At 34.8% G+C, this 19,657-nt stretch overlaps 3 protein-coding genes and 1 long non-coding RNA gene across 5 annotated transcripts; 2 read left to right on the top strand and 2 right to left on the bottom strand.

The window, feature by feature from the left end:
• Positions 1-350: 350 nt before the first annotated feature.
• Positions 351-2,151, bottom strand: LOC148762244 (uncharacterized). The gene is made up of 2 exons (XR_016027068.1): positions 1,590-2,151; positions 351-736 (listed from the first exon to the last, which is right to left on the bottom strand). It is a non-coding gene; the product is annotated as an uncharacterized LOC148762244 (long non-coding RNA).
• A 530-nt stretch (positions 2,152-2,681) lies between these two features.
• On the top strand, positions 2,682-5,646 carry LOC18596545 (purine permease 21-like). Its single transcript, XM_007025091.3, has 2 exons — positions 2,682-2,808; positions 4,235-5,646. Exons 1-2 carry the CDS (start codon positions 2,772-2,774, stop codon positions 5,344-5,346), a joined length of 1,149 nt encoding a protein of 382 aa, XP_007025153.1. The 5' UTR covers positions 2,682-2,771; the 3' UTR covers positions 5,347-5,646.
• A 1,062-nt stretch (positions 5,647-6,708) lies between these two features.
• LOC18596544 (UDP-N-acetylglucosamine transferase subunit ALG14-like protein) lies at positions 6,709-8,896 on the bottom strand. The gene is made up of 6 exons (XM_007025087.3): positions 8,784-8,896; positions 8,323-8,542; positions 8,091-8,230; positions 7,464-7,607; positions 7,264-7,323; positions 6,709-7,101 (listed from the first exon to the last, which is right to left on the bottom strand). Exons 2-6 carry the CDS (start codon positions 8,501-8,503, stop codon positions 6,925-6,927), a joined length of 702 nt encoding a protein of 233 aa, XP_007025149.3. The 5' UTR covers positions 8,504-8,542; positions 8,784-8,896; the 3' UTR covers positions 6,709-6,924.
• Positions 8,897-10,447: 1,551 nt separating this feature from the next.
• On the top strand, positions 10,448-19,517 carry SS4 (starch synthase 4). Of its 2 annotated transcripts, none has more exons than XM_007025083.3 (16): positions 10,448-10,868; positions 11,408-11,720; positions 12,369-12,450; positions 12,617-13,709; positions 13,784-13,835; positions 15,305-15,427; positions 15,512-15,587; positions 15,666-15,850; positions 15,931-16,125; positions 16,217-16,288; positions 16,497-16,589; positions 17,233-17,358; positions 18,269-18,418; positions 18,553-18,614; positions 18,713-18,788; positions 19,009-19,517. In XM_007025083.3, exons 1-16 carry the CDS (start codon positions 10,693-10,695, stop codon positions 19,186-19,188), a joined length of 3,054 nt encoding a protein of 1,017 aa, XP_007025145.3. In that variant the 5' UTR covers positions 10,448-10,692; the 3' UTR covers positions 19,189-19,517. The 2 variants fall into 2 exon arrangements, with proteins under 2 accessions (XP_007025145.3, XP_007025147.3); XM_007025085.3 differs by having other exon boundaries at positions 16,380-16,589.
• The last annotated feature ends 140 nt before the right edge of the window (positions 19,518-19,657 follow it).

Below are 19,657 nucleotides of genomic sequence, written 5' to 3'. Positions count from 1 at the left end.
TATTTTTATAAATAGATAATTATTTAAAAATATAATTTAATTATATTATATTTTATCCATCATAATCAATTAAATTTGTGTATTGATTTTTTTTTAGCCAATTCTTCATATATTATGAATCATTTTCATATATTATAAAGCATTTTCATATATTGTGGCTTTAGGTTATTACTCGCACTAGCAAACCCTTATCATGATTCATGAATTCCATATACAATGGATTGATCTCTTAATTTCTCTTTTTAATTCCGAGCTGGAATACATCGTACATTAATTAAGAACAATGCTAAAATTCATTATACAAATCAGTTCCGGAAAGAAAGAGAGCCAAGAGACACTATCACAAAAGATATGGCAAAACAAAACACCAAACTTTGACATCTTACTGTATTGACAATACATGCATCATTCCCAAACATAAAGAAAAAACAGAAAAGTCCCCAACATAAAACTTCACACCACAAAACAAAATGAAGAAGAACCACAGTGAAACCATAATCTTATCCACACCACACCTTGACTTTTACAACCACCGAACACAAAACATTATCTCACATACTGAATTTGTGGATTTAAAGAACTACTTTAAACCATATAATAGCAGAATAGTTTAAAACCATAAGTAGAGATTACAGAGAACCCAGATTACTTAAAATCTCTACCAGCAGAGGAAGATTATTACTTTTGTTCATGCATCACCCAGTGCTTGCCTTTCTTCTCCCTAGCGACAATTTGACTGCAAAATGAGAAAAGAAAATACCTTGTCAAGTGAGGAAACTAACGGATATCATAATCAACTTTGCAAGCACAGGCCAAAAGAGCTTCTAATGAACAAGTTACAAACAAGTTTATTCAATAATGTTCCTTTGTCACTGTATTTTGCAAATAACAAAAGCTTGATTAGCGGAAACAAGATTTAATTATTATTTGCATTGTACGTTTGATTCATTAAAATTTAGTTTTCGTCAAGGCAACCAATTTTGATTATGTTTATGCACATAGGAATTAATTTGAGCTCTGATATCTATCAAATCTCTATATATATTCTTATCTTAATTTTATTATTTCATCACACCAAGTTACTAATAATAATTAATCATGTTGAAGAATGAAAATGGAAGCTGTCCTATAATAATACATCCATTGCCCAAAAACTGATCAAACAACATTGGAATATGGTCTTGCAGCAGACTTTCTTTTCATTTCATAAGATACTAGCCAGATTGGTGTGGTTATCATGTTCAGATTGCCTTACCAAAAATTCTCCCTTGCAACCATGGACCTAACAAACCCGAATGAAGAAGCTGCCGCTTTCAACTTAACAGCAGCTTCAAAATGAGGGAATGAATTTGGGGCCTTGTATATATATAATCAACAAATCAAAAAAATTCAAACAATAAGTACCCAAAATTTCAGCAACTCAGAAAGAAAATTTATCAAAATCACAACACAAAATCAGCATTTTATATTTCAGATCTACTAACAATAAAAACCCTAGAGTGAGATCTACTAATAACAATCACAATTAATCACAAAAACCATAACAATTAAATAGAAATGTTGTTGCCTGAAGGATTTGAAGCAACTACCTCCACTATGGACGGCGGAGAGAGAGGGGAAGACGGGTGAGAGCGACTGAGAGAGAGGGGCAGACCCACGGGTGAAAGCGAGGGGAAGACCCACGGTTGAGAGAGAGGAAGACGACCAGCTGAGAGAGGAGATGAAGACGGAGGAAGGACGGCTAGCTGAGAGAGAAGATGAACATGGGGGAAGGGCGACTGACAGACGAGAAGAAGACAGTGGGCTGAGAGAGAATAGGCTTTTCGAGGAAAGGTTGAAACTGCTGAGGAAGATGGAGGAAGGAGGAAGGAGGAAGAGAGAAAAAAATTTACTTTTTATAGGGATAAAATGGTGATTTTATTAAACAGTTGAGGATATTTTAGTCAAATTACAATTTAAACTTATTCTCTCGGTCACGAAATAGATAACACCGAGAGGGGGCGGGTATTAGCCATTCTCACCCCAAAGTCCTATTCCTCCGGAATACCTATTCCGCCTACTTGTTTGACAACCAAACAAGGGAAATGAAATAGCATGAGAATAGAGTGCTATTCCCCAACCAAACGCGCTGTAAGAGTTAACTCAAAAACATAAATGATTGAAGCTCTAAAAGCTTCCTCTGGTTGAAGAAGTGAGCTTTACGGCGCATCAAAGATGTAGCAAAGAAAATAATGGTGACGTTCCAAAATAAAATAAAATGGTCAAATCAGGCACTAATTGCATGATCTTGACTGATGCCTATGATGAGGCATATGGTTTTCATGTTTTCGTGAAGATGTAAATATTGCAAATGATGGAATAATTACTGATTGCAGACTAATCGACCTCGACAATGTCATGCCTGGGACAGCCATAACCTTCAAAATTGAATGTCATTCATGCAAACTTTTCACGTCTCTCTCACTCACCCGCAGACCAATCAAATCCAAAGATGCACATGATTCATTTCCGCACACATCGCCCATCATCATCATCATCCAATTAATGATTTGTTGTTACAGACAATCGTACTTCGTATGCATGGAATGGAAGGATTCTTTTCTTTCTGGGCAATGAGACTACTTGCATAGCCATTATCCACAGTTAGGTGGCATATATATTTACATTTTTCTTTGGTATAAACTCTCTCTCTCTCTGTCTCCCTCCCTCCCTCTCTCTCCTTCCTCCCTGGCTGGCTGGCTGGCTGCTTTTGGAATTTCTTCGTCTTTGATATGGGAAAACCCCAAGAACTGCAACTCCACATCATTGGTAAGTCAGCTAACTCGACTCATGTAAAGATTAGGGAAGCAAACTACAAAAACCATTTTATAATTAGCTTTTATCTTCTCTTTCATCCACAAAAACTCCTGAATGAAGAGATCGACATTATAAAATTCTTGAACAAGACTTTTTTTTTTTTTGTCTATTTCTGTGTCAAATTGTAGCGACTTAGCCAATTTAGTTCTCTTTTTGCCCATCTTTAAGTCGCTAAAATGGAGTAAAGCTATCAACGAGCTCAGTCACCGTTTACCTCTCATCAGCTAAACTCCCGATTTTAAGCTTAAAGAAAACAGACAATAATTTTCGCATCATCGAGGAAATTCTCACTTACCTTAAACTCTTTATTTCTTCCCTCACCTTTGACTCGTACTGTTATAGATCTTCTTGAAGAGATAATGCGACAACGTTAACTAAAATTTCATTTGATTGCAACTTTTATTACTTACCTTTTACAATTTATTTTTATGTTTTCCAAATTTTTCACAAAAAAAAAAATGATAGAAACAAAATCATATTTGTCTGAAAATTAACAAAGACTGAAAAAAATATACAATAAACTTCACCTATACCCTTTATAATTTAAACTTTTCCCATATAATACGGTATTTTTTTTTTTCAATTAGTAGCTTGTGATTCTTTTCTCAATTAACACTATAAATAATTTCGGCTCTCACAAAAAGTTATGCCACTAATTTTGCTCTATTAAATTACAAAACAATCATATAGACTAACTTTGAATTAAGAGTATTTTGATACTTTGATAAGGTAAAAGTAACGGCTCAACCCTTGTGAAAACATATATTATCCATATGCTACTATATTATTGAAAAAAAATATCCACAAGATGCTAATTGGGGGCAAAATAATCACAAGATATTATATAGAAAAAGTTTAAATCACAGAAAGGGTAAATAAAATTTACCCAAAAAATACTAATATTAATTTGGACAATCACACAAATAAAACCATTTTCTTATTCATTATTTAACCATGAAAGTTAAACCATAATTCTCATATCATAAAAAGTTGTTCATGGCCCTTTTTTTCAAAAACAAAAGGCAAAGGCAACAATCAAGAGTTGTCAACCAAATTAAAACCTCAAAGACCTTGCACTCTCCAACCCCCCCACCCGGCTTCCAACAAATTTATTCTGATAGCTAACTGCTTTTTACACTTCCCAGGTTCCCAGTTCAGATGCATTCACTTTGCATTCAACACGTATGCATATCAAACCATGGTTCTTAACTTTTAAGCTAAGCAGGAACACTCAATGGCAGAGATTTATATTTTAAAGTGTAATACAACTCATTAGAGTTTGTAGAACATACAAGATTTTCTTTTAAAAAAAAAACCCGTCATTTGACAAATCAGTTATGAGTCCTTGAATAACAATTATGCCAATGTTTTCTAACAGTTCAAGAAGTCAAGGAAGAAAACTCACCTCAGTATCTGAATGGCAAGAAACTAACAAGCCCTGAACCCAGAAACTATAAGTGGTGGATCTCTATCATCATGTATGCATTCTTTGTACTCTTCGGCCAGTCAGCATCCACACTCTTGGGACGCCTATACTATGACAAAGGAGGGAAGAGCATATGGGTAGCTACACTTGCGCAACTTGCGGGCTTCCCAATCCTCATTCCATGTTACTGCCTCTCACCACCTAGAAGTTGCACAACAAATGAGCAAACAAAGCAGCCATCTGCCTTGATACTGGCAATAATCTATTTCTCTTTTGGTATTTGCCTAGCAGCATACAGCTTGATGTATTCTTTTGGACTCTTATACCTTCCAGTATCAACTTTTTCCCTCATTTGTGCATCCCAATTAGCCTTCACTGCTCTCTTCTCATTTTTCCTTCATTCGCAAAAGTTCACTCCTTTTATAATCAATTCACTAGTTTTACTAACCATCTCCTCCACCCTCCTGATATTTCAAACTGATCCAGCAAGCCACGCTGAAGTCTCTAAAGGAAAGTATGCAATTGGATTCATATGCACTATTGGTGCGTCTGCTGGGTATGGCTTGATGCTTTCTCTGACACAACTTGCCTTCAAAAAGCTTCTAAAAAGAGAAACACATGCAAAGGTCTTTGAAATGGTGATATATCAGTCACTGATTGCCACTTCTGTTGCCATAGTGGGGCTCTTCATCAGTGGAGAATGGAAAAATTTGTCAGTAGAAATGGAGGAGTTTAGACTGGGTAAGTTTTCCTATGTGATGACCCTAATTGAGACAGCTATAGCTTCAGAGTTTTTTGTTGTTGGGGCTATAGGATTGATTTTCGAAGTGTCTTCTCTCTTCTCCAATGCCATAAGTGTCTTGGGTTTGCCTGTTATTCCAATTCTAGCTGTGATCTTTTTCCATGAGAAAATGGATCCAATAAAGGTAATTGCTATGGTATTGGCTATATGGGGCTTTGTCTCATATGTCTATCAGTGTTATCTTGACAATACAAGCTCCAAGAGTGAATATAGAAGTGGCAGTGAAGTTTCAAAGAGTCCATTACTTGAAGAGGTTAGTTAATGGATAAGTTGGGCTTCCACGGTTCTATATGAGATTGTCATTTTCTGCAAAACAAGAAATACAACCTCAAAAGTAATCTTTCTCATCCTTCTCTGTGCAAAGTTAAATATACCAAACTCCAAAAATAGCACTAGGAAACTAAATACAATTACGTACTCTGTATGTATTCTCAGCTTCTCATAGTATTTTCATCCAAAATGGCTAGGGTTGAAGTATGGTTGTAGTAATGCTTAACAAAAGCAGCTGGGCCATGCTAATTGGCATTGGAGAAGAAAATAAATGACCTATTCTGTCTCACTAGCCTCATTCTATAATGGGGAGTTTAAGAACAAAAAGCAGGAGGGAGTTCAAACAGAAAGAAAACCGGACACCATGAAACAATGAGAGATTCCAAAATGACTGGGAAGATTAGATAAATGAAGCTAAGATGTTTGTTGCAATCATGTCAGATCAACCCATTATTGTTATGTGAAATAGGGAAAAGAAACACGGTTATGTTCAGCAAACAACAGAAATGCTTGTAAACTCAAGCTAAACTCATTAGCGATCAACAAATCATAGGGTTCATTGAAGCTCATAGTTAGCAAATCAAGCCAAAGCCCTTAATCAGGCTTATCCAAAATTATTGAAGCTGGAGTATATGTCCTTAGTGTAGGTTGCATATCACAAACCAAAGAGGCAGTACTCAAAAATGAGCTCAACTGAAGCTGCTCAAGCTTCCCTTATACATGATAATTCCTTGCTAGTTCGTGACTAATATTAATAATTTCCCTAATACAATTAAGGAATTCTCAGTGTTCCAACCAGCCCAAAAAATTCAATTTGACCATGCTATGCTACATGTTTGTCAAAGATAAGCTCAAGTACTTCAACAATCAACCCAGCTCAGGCTGCTCACATCCAAGAAAACATGTAAACGTTTGAGGGAAAAGGAGAAGAAAAAGAGGGGTTGGAAGTTTGAATCCAAGCTATGCAGGAATTTGATCATATTAAGTAATAAATTAAACAAAATCATGGAGAGAAAAGTTGAAATAGAAACTTATTCGGTTATTCCTAAGAAGTCCTTTGCAAACTACACCCTAAAACAAAAATATATGCAGCAATGTTCCTCCATATAAAGTTCAAGAGATTAACAACAACTTAAGAGTATTAATTTAAAATTTGGAATCAAATGGCAAGTAATATATCTAAAACAGTTTGGGCAAATAATAGACACTAAAAATACCACAAATCACTTGAAAGGTTCCAGAAACTTGTTACCAATTTAAGAACTTAATGTTGAGGCAGTGAAATGATATATGCCAGCAATTTATTAATTAACATGGTCTTGGTTAAAGCGCAAGTGTAATGCTAGTATCAAAATTTTGAGATAATCCATATCATACTCTTATCATTCTTTTTGTCAAATATCATGGTCCACATTAAATCATGTTGCAGTAATCAAACGAACCCAACAAGGAAATACTAAAATCCTAATGAGGAGAAAGAGAAAAAGAAACTTTAAAATGTAGAATACAATATTAAAACAAAAATCTTTGAGGTTAAGTGAGAGTACCCATCAGCAGTGGACTTAATTAACTACATCAGGCAACCAACATAATGAGCTCGAGGGTATTTTCTCTGCAGTTGTGGCCATTGCACAAAGAACTGATCTGCAATCCGTAACTTGTAAAGCAACAAACCACTTAAAGAGAGCCTCTTTACTCTTGCAATGCTCTCAACATAAAAGATGGATGACCATCTAATTCCAACCACCTGCCAGCAAATTTACAAGAAAAATAGCTAACTCCAGTCATCTTAGATGTAGAAATGTTTAAGCATTTAACTTTATCTGACTTTCTTTTTCCCATCCCATCAGTTTTATCAAAGAGAGAAAGGCAATACAAAATAAAATGGATTAGAGGGAAACATGCAAACCTTGAAAATGAATGCAATTACACATAGAGGAATACAAGTACCAGGGCCATTGCAAAGAACCTGCAGTTAAAGTAAAGTTTATAACAAGAAACTTGATCATTTTTCATTTGGGCCAGAACATGAAACCTGATTCAAGCATCTATTTTAAGTAAAAACAGCAACTAGAAGGGGAAAGGAAGTTACACAGAACAGAATAATACCACTTGAGGTCTGATTTTAATCATCAGCCACAATGCATGAGCCAGGGCTACTAAAGTTGTCCAAACAGAGGTTACATATGATTGACCAACTTCCCTGCTTCTATAGATCTGCATGAACTCAGCAGAGATTTCCTTGACCCCACTCTGCAGTTGCAATAAGTTTAAGAAGGAAACCTCTTGTAATCAGCAAAACAGGAATATGAAACACAATCCAACTTCTCAATAAGAAGCACAACTAGGGAAGCCATGCCCTCCATCCAATGCCAAACTGTTTACGAATTTACATTTTACAAAATAACACTAAATATACAGATAGCAAAATGGAAGTACCAACATAGGAAAGCAGCCCAGATGATTCAAAACAAAGAAATAACAACAAAAAAACTTGCAATATCTGCTATATTATTAACGAAATTCACATACAAGGGTTAAAAAAGGTACTAATAAGAATATTATACCGTTGATTAATAATTCAACGTATTTTCATTAAATAAATAATATATAAATAGTATCCCTATGAACAAAAGACCACATTAAACAAACTGAAATCGTATGGAGGAAAGGCAATAAATCAAAATCTTAATAGCCATTGATAACAAAGTCAGAAATCGGAGTTGCAAAATTTACCGAATCAGCCAAAGAATTCTCCAACACACGAGCTTTCTGCAGGCTCATATTATCAGTAGCAGCGGCTATATAAAACCTCGGCGTAAACTTGTTCTTTTGCAAAACTAACAAGAGATCAATCATCTCTGCCGTGTGTCCTCCTATACCGAGAAATCACAAACCAACGATCATGATTAAACATCATAAAATCAACGGCAATTAAGAAAAAAGGATAAACAAAAATTGAGCGCACCTGAACCCAAAACAACGAGAGTGCTGAGAGGCTGCTGCGAAGTTCTTTTTCTCAGTGGCTTGCAGGTTCGCCAAATCACGTAGAGAATTCGGACTAAGATAATTGCAATAACGGTGACGAAACAAGTGATTGGAAGATTGGAAGATAAATTGGAGAAGCAACAGCTACTGTTTTTCTCCATTTCTTGAGCTTTTTCAACGAAATTACGTGAGGAGGAACTCTGTGTAAATAAGAGAAAGAATCAGAGTAGAAGATTTGATTCAAAATTTTAATCGTCGAAATAGAAAATCAAGAAGGATTGAGAGAGGAAATTTTGGAATGGATGTTTCGAAATCTAGGGAACAAAGAATTGGAAATGTGCGCTGGAATTGGAACGAAAAATTGGTGAAATTGGAAAACAATATCACGATGATGAAGAAGAAGAAGATTTTGACGGGGAAACAAAGGAAAAAAAATCGTACTGAAGTTAACAAGTTGCAACACTCCTGGCGTTTCCCGCAATTCCGCTGCGTTTCGCTCGTTACTTCAGCGCTATATGTTCGCAGTTCCCTTAGACTTTTTGTTCTTTGAATTGTTTGGGCCCAAGGGCAGCAATTGTTGACCGCCCAATTCGCCCTTGAAATATGGGCTCTAAGTTCACCAATTTGAGCCTATCCACTCAACAACATAAAATCCTTTTAAAAAATTTAGTACAAATATGCAAATGAAAATTGCATAAAAAATAAAAAAGTAAAGTGAGATAAAAAAATTTTTCCAAATAATTATAGATGATAAAATCCAGTATCTTATTGTGACGTAAAAAGCATTTTCTATTGAAATACTTTTATGTAAAAAGTTACATTTAGTTATATTTACCTACAGTATTTATTTAAGATTACTATATATTTTCATGTATACATAAATAAATGAACCAACTATAAACTTTTTGTGAAACTTTACAATTTAAACATGATAATTTTGTACAAGACAATACAGCATGATACAAGTTTAAGAAGATTTGAGTTTAAGTTACTTGTATTTTCTGTATTAATTATGATAAAATGCAAACAAATCATGTATTAACTATGTCAACCACGCTTACTCTATTAAAATTTAACTAAGACATAATTAGTTAATCATGTTATCATGTACTTGTAACTCATTTATTAAGTTGTGTCCATGTGTTGTTTGAACACATTAATACAAAGTTAAGATATATTTATTGATGTTAAATTTAATTATATTTGAAAAATATTATGATATTTATAATTTTCTATTATTAATTTGAATAATAAAATTATATTTTATTTTAATTGTATTAATTATATCATTCGTGTAAATATATTATAATTATATAAAATTTAATCATAGTAATTGTGTAAACAAATTATTTTGTGTTGTATAAAATTTAATAATCATGTTAGTTGTGTCATGTTATAACTTTATCAAATATATTTGTACACACATTTAAGATTCTTACACATTTAATTATTTGTATTATGTTGGCATTTACATTTATAAATATATAGCTATGAATATCTTATATTTATACAACATAATTAAAGCACGAAAATATAAAATCATGAAATTTATTTTTTATGTCAGTAATAATAACATAATCATATTTTTTTCTTCCTTTCAATAAAATTATTCAAAATTTTCAATAGGGAAGAGCAAAATGATGTACCATAGACTGCTAAACTAGAAATGTGCCATGGCTTAACGAATATTTCATTAAACCTCTAAATCCGGTTTAGTTGCCTTTTCTAATCTCCATTGTCTCCTTGCCTTAGAGGAAAAGACATGGATATGCCAAATTAAATTAATCTCCATTTATTTAATTTAAATATTTAAATCCCGTCATTTTCTCCATAAATGGAGATCTCAATTCTGCCTTATTCTCACATGCCACGTGGGGCTCTTTCCATAGCTCACTCACACAAAACTTTCTCTCCGATCACGTCCCATCACCATCCATCATATCAATCCCAACAGAAATAGTGGATGAACACTGGCCCCAGCCTTACACCGGCTCCAAGACCCTCGTCCGTTCGATTCGGATAAGGGAAACACTCACACCGTAACAAGAATACACCCTAACATATATATTATCTTTTGATTGTCGTAAAAATATAGATTCAAGGGGAAGACTCCGCTGTCCACTCTGTCCAGTAAGATATTATCAGCATTTCAGATATTTGTTTTATTTAGTATATAGTGGTACTAAATTTTTTATGCTAATCTTCCGGTTATAGGCAGCAAGTTAACGTTGAGCTAAAGAAAGCGGTTATTCTTCTGTTCCCAATCCCTTAAACCCATATCGAGAGAAAGAGAGAGCGAGGCTTTGCGCATTTCAAACAAACAAAAATAAAAAGAAAAAAGAGAAAGAAAATGTCTGCAAAGCTATCGACCTGCTTCTTTAACCATGGCTTTATCAGTTTGAACTACAATAATAATAGTAAAAAAAATGTTATTAGTTATAAGAAGCATGTAAATTTGAGGTTACTGTTCGTGCCTTCTCGTCGCTTACTCCCAGCTTCTTGTAAAATGCGGCAAAAGAATTTCAGGTACTTTTCTTGAATCCATAGCCGTTTAAACGATCGATTTTGGCTCTTTTTTTTTTTTGTTTAAATATGTTTTCAAGGGTCTGTTCAATTTGCTTTTGAGAAATTTTTGATTGAAGAGTTTTGTTTGGCCCTAAGTTAGAAAAGCTATACATTCTTGGCTAGACTTTGATATCGAAATGGAAATTAATGATGGATTAGGCTTATCAAGAGCAAACTAATGTTTATTGGAATGTTGCATGGTTCTGTATTTTAATGAGAAGAAAGAAAAAGAAAACAAAAAGTTTGTAGAACTAGGCTAGTAACAAGCTTGTTTAATGACCGTGATCTGGTTCAAGTTTCTTGACAATTCAATAGTTCTTGAACAATCGTTTTGTACTTTAAAAAAAAAAAGAATATATGTAGATGTCAATTTTTACATCATATAAATTATATTCTCAAGAACTTTTGGATCTTTTATCTGTTGCTTTCGTATTATGCGTCTTGGAATGGAAGGTGATATATTATCCACTTATTTGATGTCCCTATTGAAATTTATGCAGTTCTCAAAATAAGAGACCACAAGGGAAGAAACTTCCTTCTGAGCAGATTCCAACAAGTGCAAAGTTGCAGCCGAATAGCGATGAGGAATCTGAACCTGAAAATTCTGTCCCAAATAGTGTAGATATGGAGCATATAGTACAAAATGAAACTCTTTATGAAGATGATGTTAATACTAGGGTAGATGTGGAGTATATCAATGAACAGAATTTGGGCACTCTATCTGTGTCTGCCATTGAGACTAACAGAGATGTAGAGCATACGGATGGACAGAATCTGGACAGTTTAACACTGCCTGCTGTAACAAAAGCTTTGGTACTTTCATTTTCCAAGAAGCCTGCAGTGAATCTGGATGCAAATTGTATTGTTTGGTGCTGCCCTTGTTCTGTATAGATATTTTAATTTTATTTGTTTGTCTTCATGAACTGCCATAGAATGATGGTGAAGTGGGAAGAATAATTGAACACATTTACCATTGCTTAATTTTTGTGTTCCAGCAAATACGATACTTATGAGTTCTCAATGATGGTGCATAAATGTCAGAAATTCAAGGCACCATATGGAATAATTTTATCTTTGTTGAAGTTTGTTAATCAAGAATTTTATGAGCTTTTCGAATGGCAAATTTGCCATCCTGGATTTTGCTTTGGTGGTGAAGATGCTTTATTTACTCCTACTGTTCAAGCGGTGAAGTATGATTAGAAGATCTGAATTCCTTAGTGATGCATTATCTGGTTGAGTTTCCTGCAATTTGATAGAAGTGATTTCCTTTTAACTTAAAGTTAGAGACATATAAAGTTTTGGGAGAAACAATTACTTATGGAACTATGAGATATACATGGTCATATACTTCCTTCTTCTGTGTTCTTTTTCTTTGAAAGGCCTTCTTCTGTTTTCTTAATAGGAATTATGTAAATTGAAGGTTTAAATTTAAGTTTCTGAAAGCCATTTTCTCTTTTGCAGGCCATAAACAGAGATGGTGGAGAGCAGCTCTCAGGAGTTCTGCTAGAGGACCTGATAGGCATGATAAAAAATGCAGAGAGAAGTAGGATATCTTGCTGTTATGAAACTCTTGAATTTATTTTTATGTAGTACTTTAGTATGCACCTTTCTATCATTTCATGAAGAGAAATATATGCATGTTATCATATTCATGCATCATAATCCTTCTTCTAACTATGATATATCTTGCTGTTTCTAAACATATGTAGATATCCTTCTTCTCAATCAAGCTCGGGTTCATGCACTAGAAGATCTTCATAAAATTCTCAGTGAGAAGGAGTCACTACAAGGAGAAATTAACATTTTGGAGATGAGATTGGCAGAAGCTGATGCTCGGATTAAAGTTGCTTCCCAAGAAAAGATACATGTGGAGCTCCTAGAAGATCAGCTGGAGAAGTTGCGAAATGAGTTGATTCACAGGGGTGGTTCTGGGAAAAGTGAGCTTGAATTGTATGAGAATCAAAACAAAATTTCAAAAGAAGAAATGCTTTTAGCATGTGATCGTCATGTTCATTCTCTTAGCAAGGAGGTTGATTCTTTGAGGACAGAGAATCTAGCCCTAAAACATGATATCCAAGCGCTCAAGTCTATGCTTAGTAATGTCAAGGACACTAATGAACACATGGTAACTCTTGAAAATGAACGCTCTTTTCTAGAGTCTGCTTTGAAGGAGTTGGAGTCTAAACTGTCTGTTTCTCAGCAAGACTCTTCAAATATTTCTGCTCTAAAGGTTGAATGCAAGGACCTATGGGCAAAGGTAGAAAATTTGCAACTCTTGCTGGATAAGGCAACTAAACAGGCTGACCAAGCCATTTCAGTGTTACAGCAAAACCATGATCTCCGAAAGAAGGTTGATAAATTGGAAGAATCTCTTGAAGACGCTAATGTCTTTAAATTGTCATCTGAGAAAATGCAACACTATAATGAACTCATGCAGCAAAAGATGAAACTACTAGAAGAGCGTCTTCAAAAGTCTGATCAAGAGATACATTCATATGTCCAATTATATCAAGAGTCTGTGCAGGAATTTCAAGAAACCCTTGATAGTTTGAAAGAAGAAAGCAAGAAAAGGGCATTAGATGAGCCAGTTGATGATATGCCTTGGGAATTTTGGAGCCATTTATTGCTTACTATTGATGGTTGGGTGCTTGAGAAGAAAATATCAAGCAGTGATGCAAATCTGTTGAGAGAATTTGTGCAGAAGAGGGATCGACGCATTCATGATGCATTCATGGCATGCAAAGAAAAGAATGAGCGTGAAGTTATATCTAAATTCCTCCACCTGACATCATCCCAAGCAAGGTATTTACCTTTAACTAGTTGGTTTTACTGCATTACTGCTCTTTTTTTAACTTGTCCATTTTGTTGATCTTTAGTCCAGGGTTGTATGTCATTCACATTGCTGCTGAGATGGCACCAGTTGCTAAGGTAAGACTTAGCCCTTTGTTTTTGTTGCTTTCTTGGTATAATCTTTAATGAACATATATTATAAGAGGTCTTATCCTTTTTAGGCTTTTTCACTTTGGCACCCTTATCCCATCACCATCGCTGATGTTGTTTTCTCTTTGAATTGTTGGCTTCTTATTTGATTGACTCTGTTCTAGAAGAAAATTACAAATATAGTTGTTAGATTGTTAATTTCTTTCAAGGTGTTGTGCGTGCCATCAATTATTTTATTGGTTTCAATAACTTGCATGTTTTGTCTTTTTTAATAAGAAAATATAACTTCGAGAATCATCTCAACTTTTTTGCATTTTGCCTTTTCTGTATTTGTGTTGGCCCTATTATACTTGCAGCTGTTCTTTTCGCCACCCTGTGTGGTTTTTCCATGTTCACCAGTGCATTCTCCTATTATTAATAGCGATTCAATTGGTTGGCCTGTTATGTGACCATGCACTCCCAGTACAACCCGGTACAATTTTAGTACTTTCGTATTCAACCATAATGAAAGACACTTCATCTTTTTCACTAATGATGGCATGCTTATAAGTTATGCTCACAGAAGTAGAGTCTACTGTTCTTTCCTTTTGGAGTTCAAGTACAAGCACTAGAGTAATGTCTACTTGATGGCTTGGATTCTTGTTGGAAAGGATGAAAAACAAATGAGACCCTTTAAAATGCAACGAAGTAGACATCTTCATTTTTCTTGTTAATCTACTTTCTTTTAAAATGAATTACAAGTTTACAACTTATTCTCCTACAGAACAGTCCTTTTGGATCTCCTTTGCCTATTGTTGACATTGATTAAACAAGCTTAAAGTTGCCATTTGATTTGCCATCGTCATCTGAGAATATTCAGCCACAACTATTTCAAACTTTCCCAGTGTAGTTTTCACCTTTTGCTCTGAATTTCCAAGTAAACAAGCTACTTGGAGCCTCTTTGCTGGAATTGTGCTTAAACACAATTCACGGTTTCAATCTACTTGAAAGTAGTTGGTAGTGTATAATCATCAATGTCTGTGCACCTCTGCACAGCTGGAAGGTTGCTACGTGGGTGCTTGGGAGTGTATTTTTGTGGTCTTGTGTTTGGACCTGCATGGTTGGATAGCTGGTTGTTTTAAGTGATCAGGAATGTGCTGTTGGTGATTTTATTTTTTTCCTACATTGTCTTTTCTATTTTGGTTTCCAGTCCACCTTTTGGATCAGTGATTGCTGATTAAAACTTATCTTTACGTGGTATTAATATCATACTCTTTGTTAGATGCTGTCTTTTATCGTTTACGAAAATGATCTCCTAACTTCTGACACTGAAAAATGAATATCCAATAATTGGTTTGTGATTTTTGGTCTTAAATTTTCCAATATTGTTCAACTTGCATATTCTTGTTAGTTTTGGGGGATTAATTGTGCTTTTCTGATTGTTGCTATGTTTTTTGAATTCAATAATTTTCAATCAGGTCGGTGGTTTGGGAGATGTTGTGACTGGTCTTGGTAAAGCACTGCAGAAGAAAGGACATCTTGTGGAGATTGTTCTTCCAAAATATGATTGTATGCAATACGACCGTATTCGTGACTTGAGGGTATGTTAGCATATTGGAGATTTGAGAAGCACTCAAAGATCATAGGCCAATGCATGTTTATGATGACTTTAATTTTTTGAACAGGCCTTAGATGTGACCGTAGAGTCATATTTTGATGGCAAACTATTTCAAAATAAAGTTTGGGTTGGCACAGTTGAAGGTGAGAATTTTGTTTATTTTCTTCCAGTTGCATGTTATCTATTAGCTTTGCATTCTGACTGCAGAATTGAATTCACAGGTCTTCCTGTTTATTTTATTGAGCCGCATCATCCCAACAAGTTCTTTTGGAGAGGACAATGTTACGGGGAGCATGATGATTTCAAACGTTTTTCATTTTTCAGTCGTGCAGCACTTGAGTTGCTTCTTCAAGCTGGCAAGAAACCAGACATAATTCATTGCCATGACTGGCAGACAGCCTTTGTTGTATGATCATTTTTGACCTTTGGTTTCTTTTGGCATCTGATTCAATGTCCTGTTGATCTGACATGTTAGTTCTTTTTCAGGCACCACTTTATTGGGACTTGTATGCTCCGAAAGGATTGAATTCAGCTCGAATATGTTTTACATGCCATAATTTTGAGTACCAAGGGAGTGCATCTGCTTCAGAATTGGCATCATGTGGCCTGGATGTCCAACAGCTAAACAGACCTGATAGAATGCAGGATAACTCAGCAAATGATAGGGTCAATCCTGTTAAGGTACTGTAGTCACTGGTCTGGCTGTAACAAATATTATTCTTTTTGAAAGTAAGTTTTTTTCTGTTCTTTTTCTAATTGTCCTTCTTTCCAGGGTGCAATTGTGTTCTCTAACATAGTGACAACAGTATCGCCCACTTATGCACAAGAGGTCCGAACTGCTGAGGTATGAATATTTTGTAGTTTTTCTTTGAACAATTTGGTCTGCTTTTTCAATTTTAAGGTTAAACTACAAAACATGCCCCTTATTTTTACAGGGAGGAAGGGGCCTCCATTCAACACTTAATTTTCACTCAAAAAAGTTCATGGGAATCTTAAATGGCATCGATACTGATGCATGGAATCCTGCCACGGATACTTTTCTCAAAGTGCAGTATAGCGCTAATGATCTGCAAGGGAAAGCTGAAAATAAAGCTGCTATGAGAAGGCATCTAGGGCTTTCATCTGCAGATGATCGACAGCCATTGGTAAATTATTTCTGAAGTCTCTATTACTAGTACTGTGATGCAAAATCTACTCTATCACTCTTTTTGTTTTTCCCTTATATTTCACGGAAACTTAAGGTAGCTAGTCTGGTTGATGCAATCATATTGTTAGTATACCTAAGAGGATGATATATTGATAAAAACTTTAGATTTGTAAGTTCATAACGCAGGATATTCTTTTGTCTGAGATGTCCCTTCTTTTTCCTGCTGTTTTATAGTTTTGTCAAGTTGATTTGTGAAATGCATTCTTTTTCAGTAACTTAACTAATATTATAAGATCCTACTGTCAGGCTTTCCACATAAAAAAAATTTAATCAATTTTTAGAATTAAACTGTTCTGTGAATGGTCTTCAGATTCTCATCTGATATGAAGCTTTGATTTAATCAGACTGAATATTGCAATCTACCTCTTTCTATTAGGAGAGATTGAGGTATATTAACATACTGAGATGTATTATATATTCTCTATGAAAGCTTTTGAGTGCACAATGTGAATGCAAGGTCACCTTTGGGTTCTGATAATGTTGCATCTAGCAGCTTGTCATTATTTCTTAACTGATTCCTGTTTTGTAGTTGATGCACTGCATAAATTCTTATTAGAGGTCTTGTATTTATTATTGAATAGGTTGGCAGCATAACAAGATTGGTGCCACAGAAGGGCATGCATCTAATTAGGCATGCCATTTATCGAACACTGGAGATGGGTGGTCAGTTTGTACTTCTTGGTTCAAGTCCAGTTGCCCACATTCAGGTGAATCTTTACTGCTGTTTTGTCCATGTAAAAGCAATGATGGGAAAGAAAAATAAGGATCTCAAATTTAACAAAGTAGTTTGGTTTTTTTTCTTCTGAAGCTTAATGCTGGCTTCTTATCTTTGTCCTCTGTTAAATTGTCTTTAGACAGTTGTCTTAGATGCTTTCTTGATAATTAACATCAGAACTATAAACCATCCAAGAAATGTTTTTTGAAACATATGATGGTAGTACTTCTGCTACCATTGACCAGTAGGGACAGGGAAACTCTTATTCTCTCCAACTTTTAAATTTGGTAGAAGTTAAATGAGTCCTTGAAAAAAAAAGGTATATTATGCATGCAACAGCCTCAGCATTATGTTGAACCTGGATAGATTCAAAGATTTGATTTGTTATAGTCAATGGGAGTTACTTGCAGGGGATCATAGTATGCATCAGAAACTACTGAAAAGCCTCTTCAATCAGTAAACCACTGAAGCATTTTTCTGCATTCCTTTATATTGTGTTGGATTTCATTTTTTTGAACTTTGGGACATATTGGAAGCATGGTGCACAGAAATGAATACATATTTACCTGCAGACACATGCATATCATTTTATATGTAATTCCAGACTTGCATGTAATACTACATTAAAATGGTTAAGCTGATTGATGAATTATTAATATAATTTGGCAAGATATTTGTCCTGGATTGAACCTTTAGGATCAAAACTACATAAGATAAAGCAATAAGAACAATCAAAACTCCATTCAGGCTTCATTTCATGCATTGAACAACTATGGTCCATGTATGGAGTTACTTGTTCTATTTTAAGTTAAATCCTTTTCCTGTTCTATACTTTTATGTTTGAGACTGTTAGTAGAGTGGGGTTCTTTCTTTACATATTTTTGTATTTGATTATTTTGCAGAGGGAATTTGAGGGTATTGCAAACCAATTTCAAAATCATGATCACATTCGGCTAATATTGAAATATGATGAGTCTCTTTCGCATTACATTTACGCAGCATCTGACATGTTCATCATTCCATCTATTTTTGAGCCTTGTGGCCTTACACAGGTATGGTCCAAACTTATGCTTTAGTATCTTGTTGAATATTGTGTCAGTTACTGTTAAACGCAAACCATATTAACATCTGAGCCTCTGTTTAAGTTTCACTTTTCATCCTTATAAGTGATTTCTTGTTAATCCAGATGATAGCAATGAGATATGGTTCTGTACCCATTGCAAGACAAACTGGTGGTCTAAAGGACAGGTGAACTACTTTACCTAAATTATGTATGTCACTGTACTAAAGTGAAGTTGCTTGACTGGATAATACTAAGCTCATACCTTTAAAATCTTCTTCTGTAGTGTTTTTGATGTTGATGACGACACAATACCTCACCAATTTCAAAATGGATTTACATTTATGACTCCTGATGAACAGGTAATTATGGAACTGTTGAAATATAGTTAACCAGCATTCGAAGCTCATTTTGTTGTTATTGTTCTAGCATCCATGTTTTATTTCTAAAGCTAACTAGAAACTATAAAAACAAAGTGTTTTACCCTCTGCCTTTCCTGTCAGGGATCATCTTTTCACTTTTAGATATCATTAATTTAACTCTCTATCATACTTACTGATGAATGATCTGAAAAACTGACAGGGAGTAAACAGTGCCTTGGAGCGTGCATTTAATCTCTACAAACATGACAAGGCGAGTTGGCAACGACTTGTTCAAAAGGACATGAATATAGATTTCAGCTGGGATTCTTCAGCATCACAATATGAGGAACTTTATGCAAAATCTGTTGCCCGAGCCAGGGCAGCAGCAAGTCACACTTAAGCTCCAGTGCGAAAGTTTTTCATTCGAGCAAGTCTGGATTTGTTGACATTGGACTGAGTTTGTCCATATACCTACAGCTCACAGTTCAAGATTACATATACTTATAGTTGAAGATTTCACTAGGGTTAGAGCTGCATTGGTGAACTCAGTACTCACTGCACCTTTCTCCCAATTCTTTTAATAGTTACATTTAGTCACACCATTCAAATTGTTGATAAAGCTTTAGGAATATTAGGTGTTTTTCTCCCTTCACCCTCCTCAGAATGACTTCGTTGTACAACTCATCCTTTCCTACATATACGATATATATCTTACACGGTATTATTTAATTGATCAGTGTAACATAATGTCTCCTTCTCAAATACAAAGTACAGATGACTGGGAAGTACATTCGGAAATTTAACCTTTTTCCCTATCAAACTATTATTGTTAAAGTTAATAATTGCTTTGTTCTTTATGTGCTTCACCT

The sequence above is a fragment of the Theobroma cacao genome, chromosome 6 (assembly GCF_053813885.1).
Source record: "Theobroma cacao isolate CCN51 chromosome 6, ASM5381388v1, whole genome shotgun sequence".
Taxonomy (NCBI): domain Eukaryota; kingdom Viridiplantae; phylum Streptophyta; class Magnoliopsida; order Malvales; family Malvaceae; genus Theobroma; species Theobroma cacao.
Note: the sequence above shows the minus strand (reverse complement) of the source record. Positions and strands in the feature narration are given on the sequence as shown.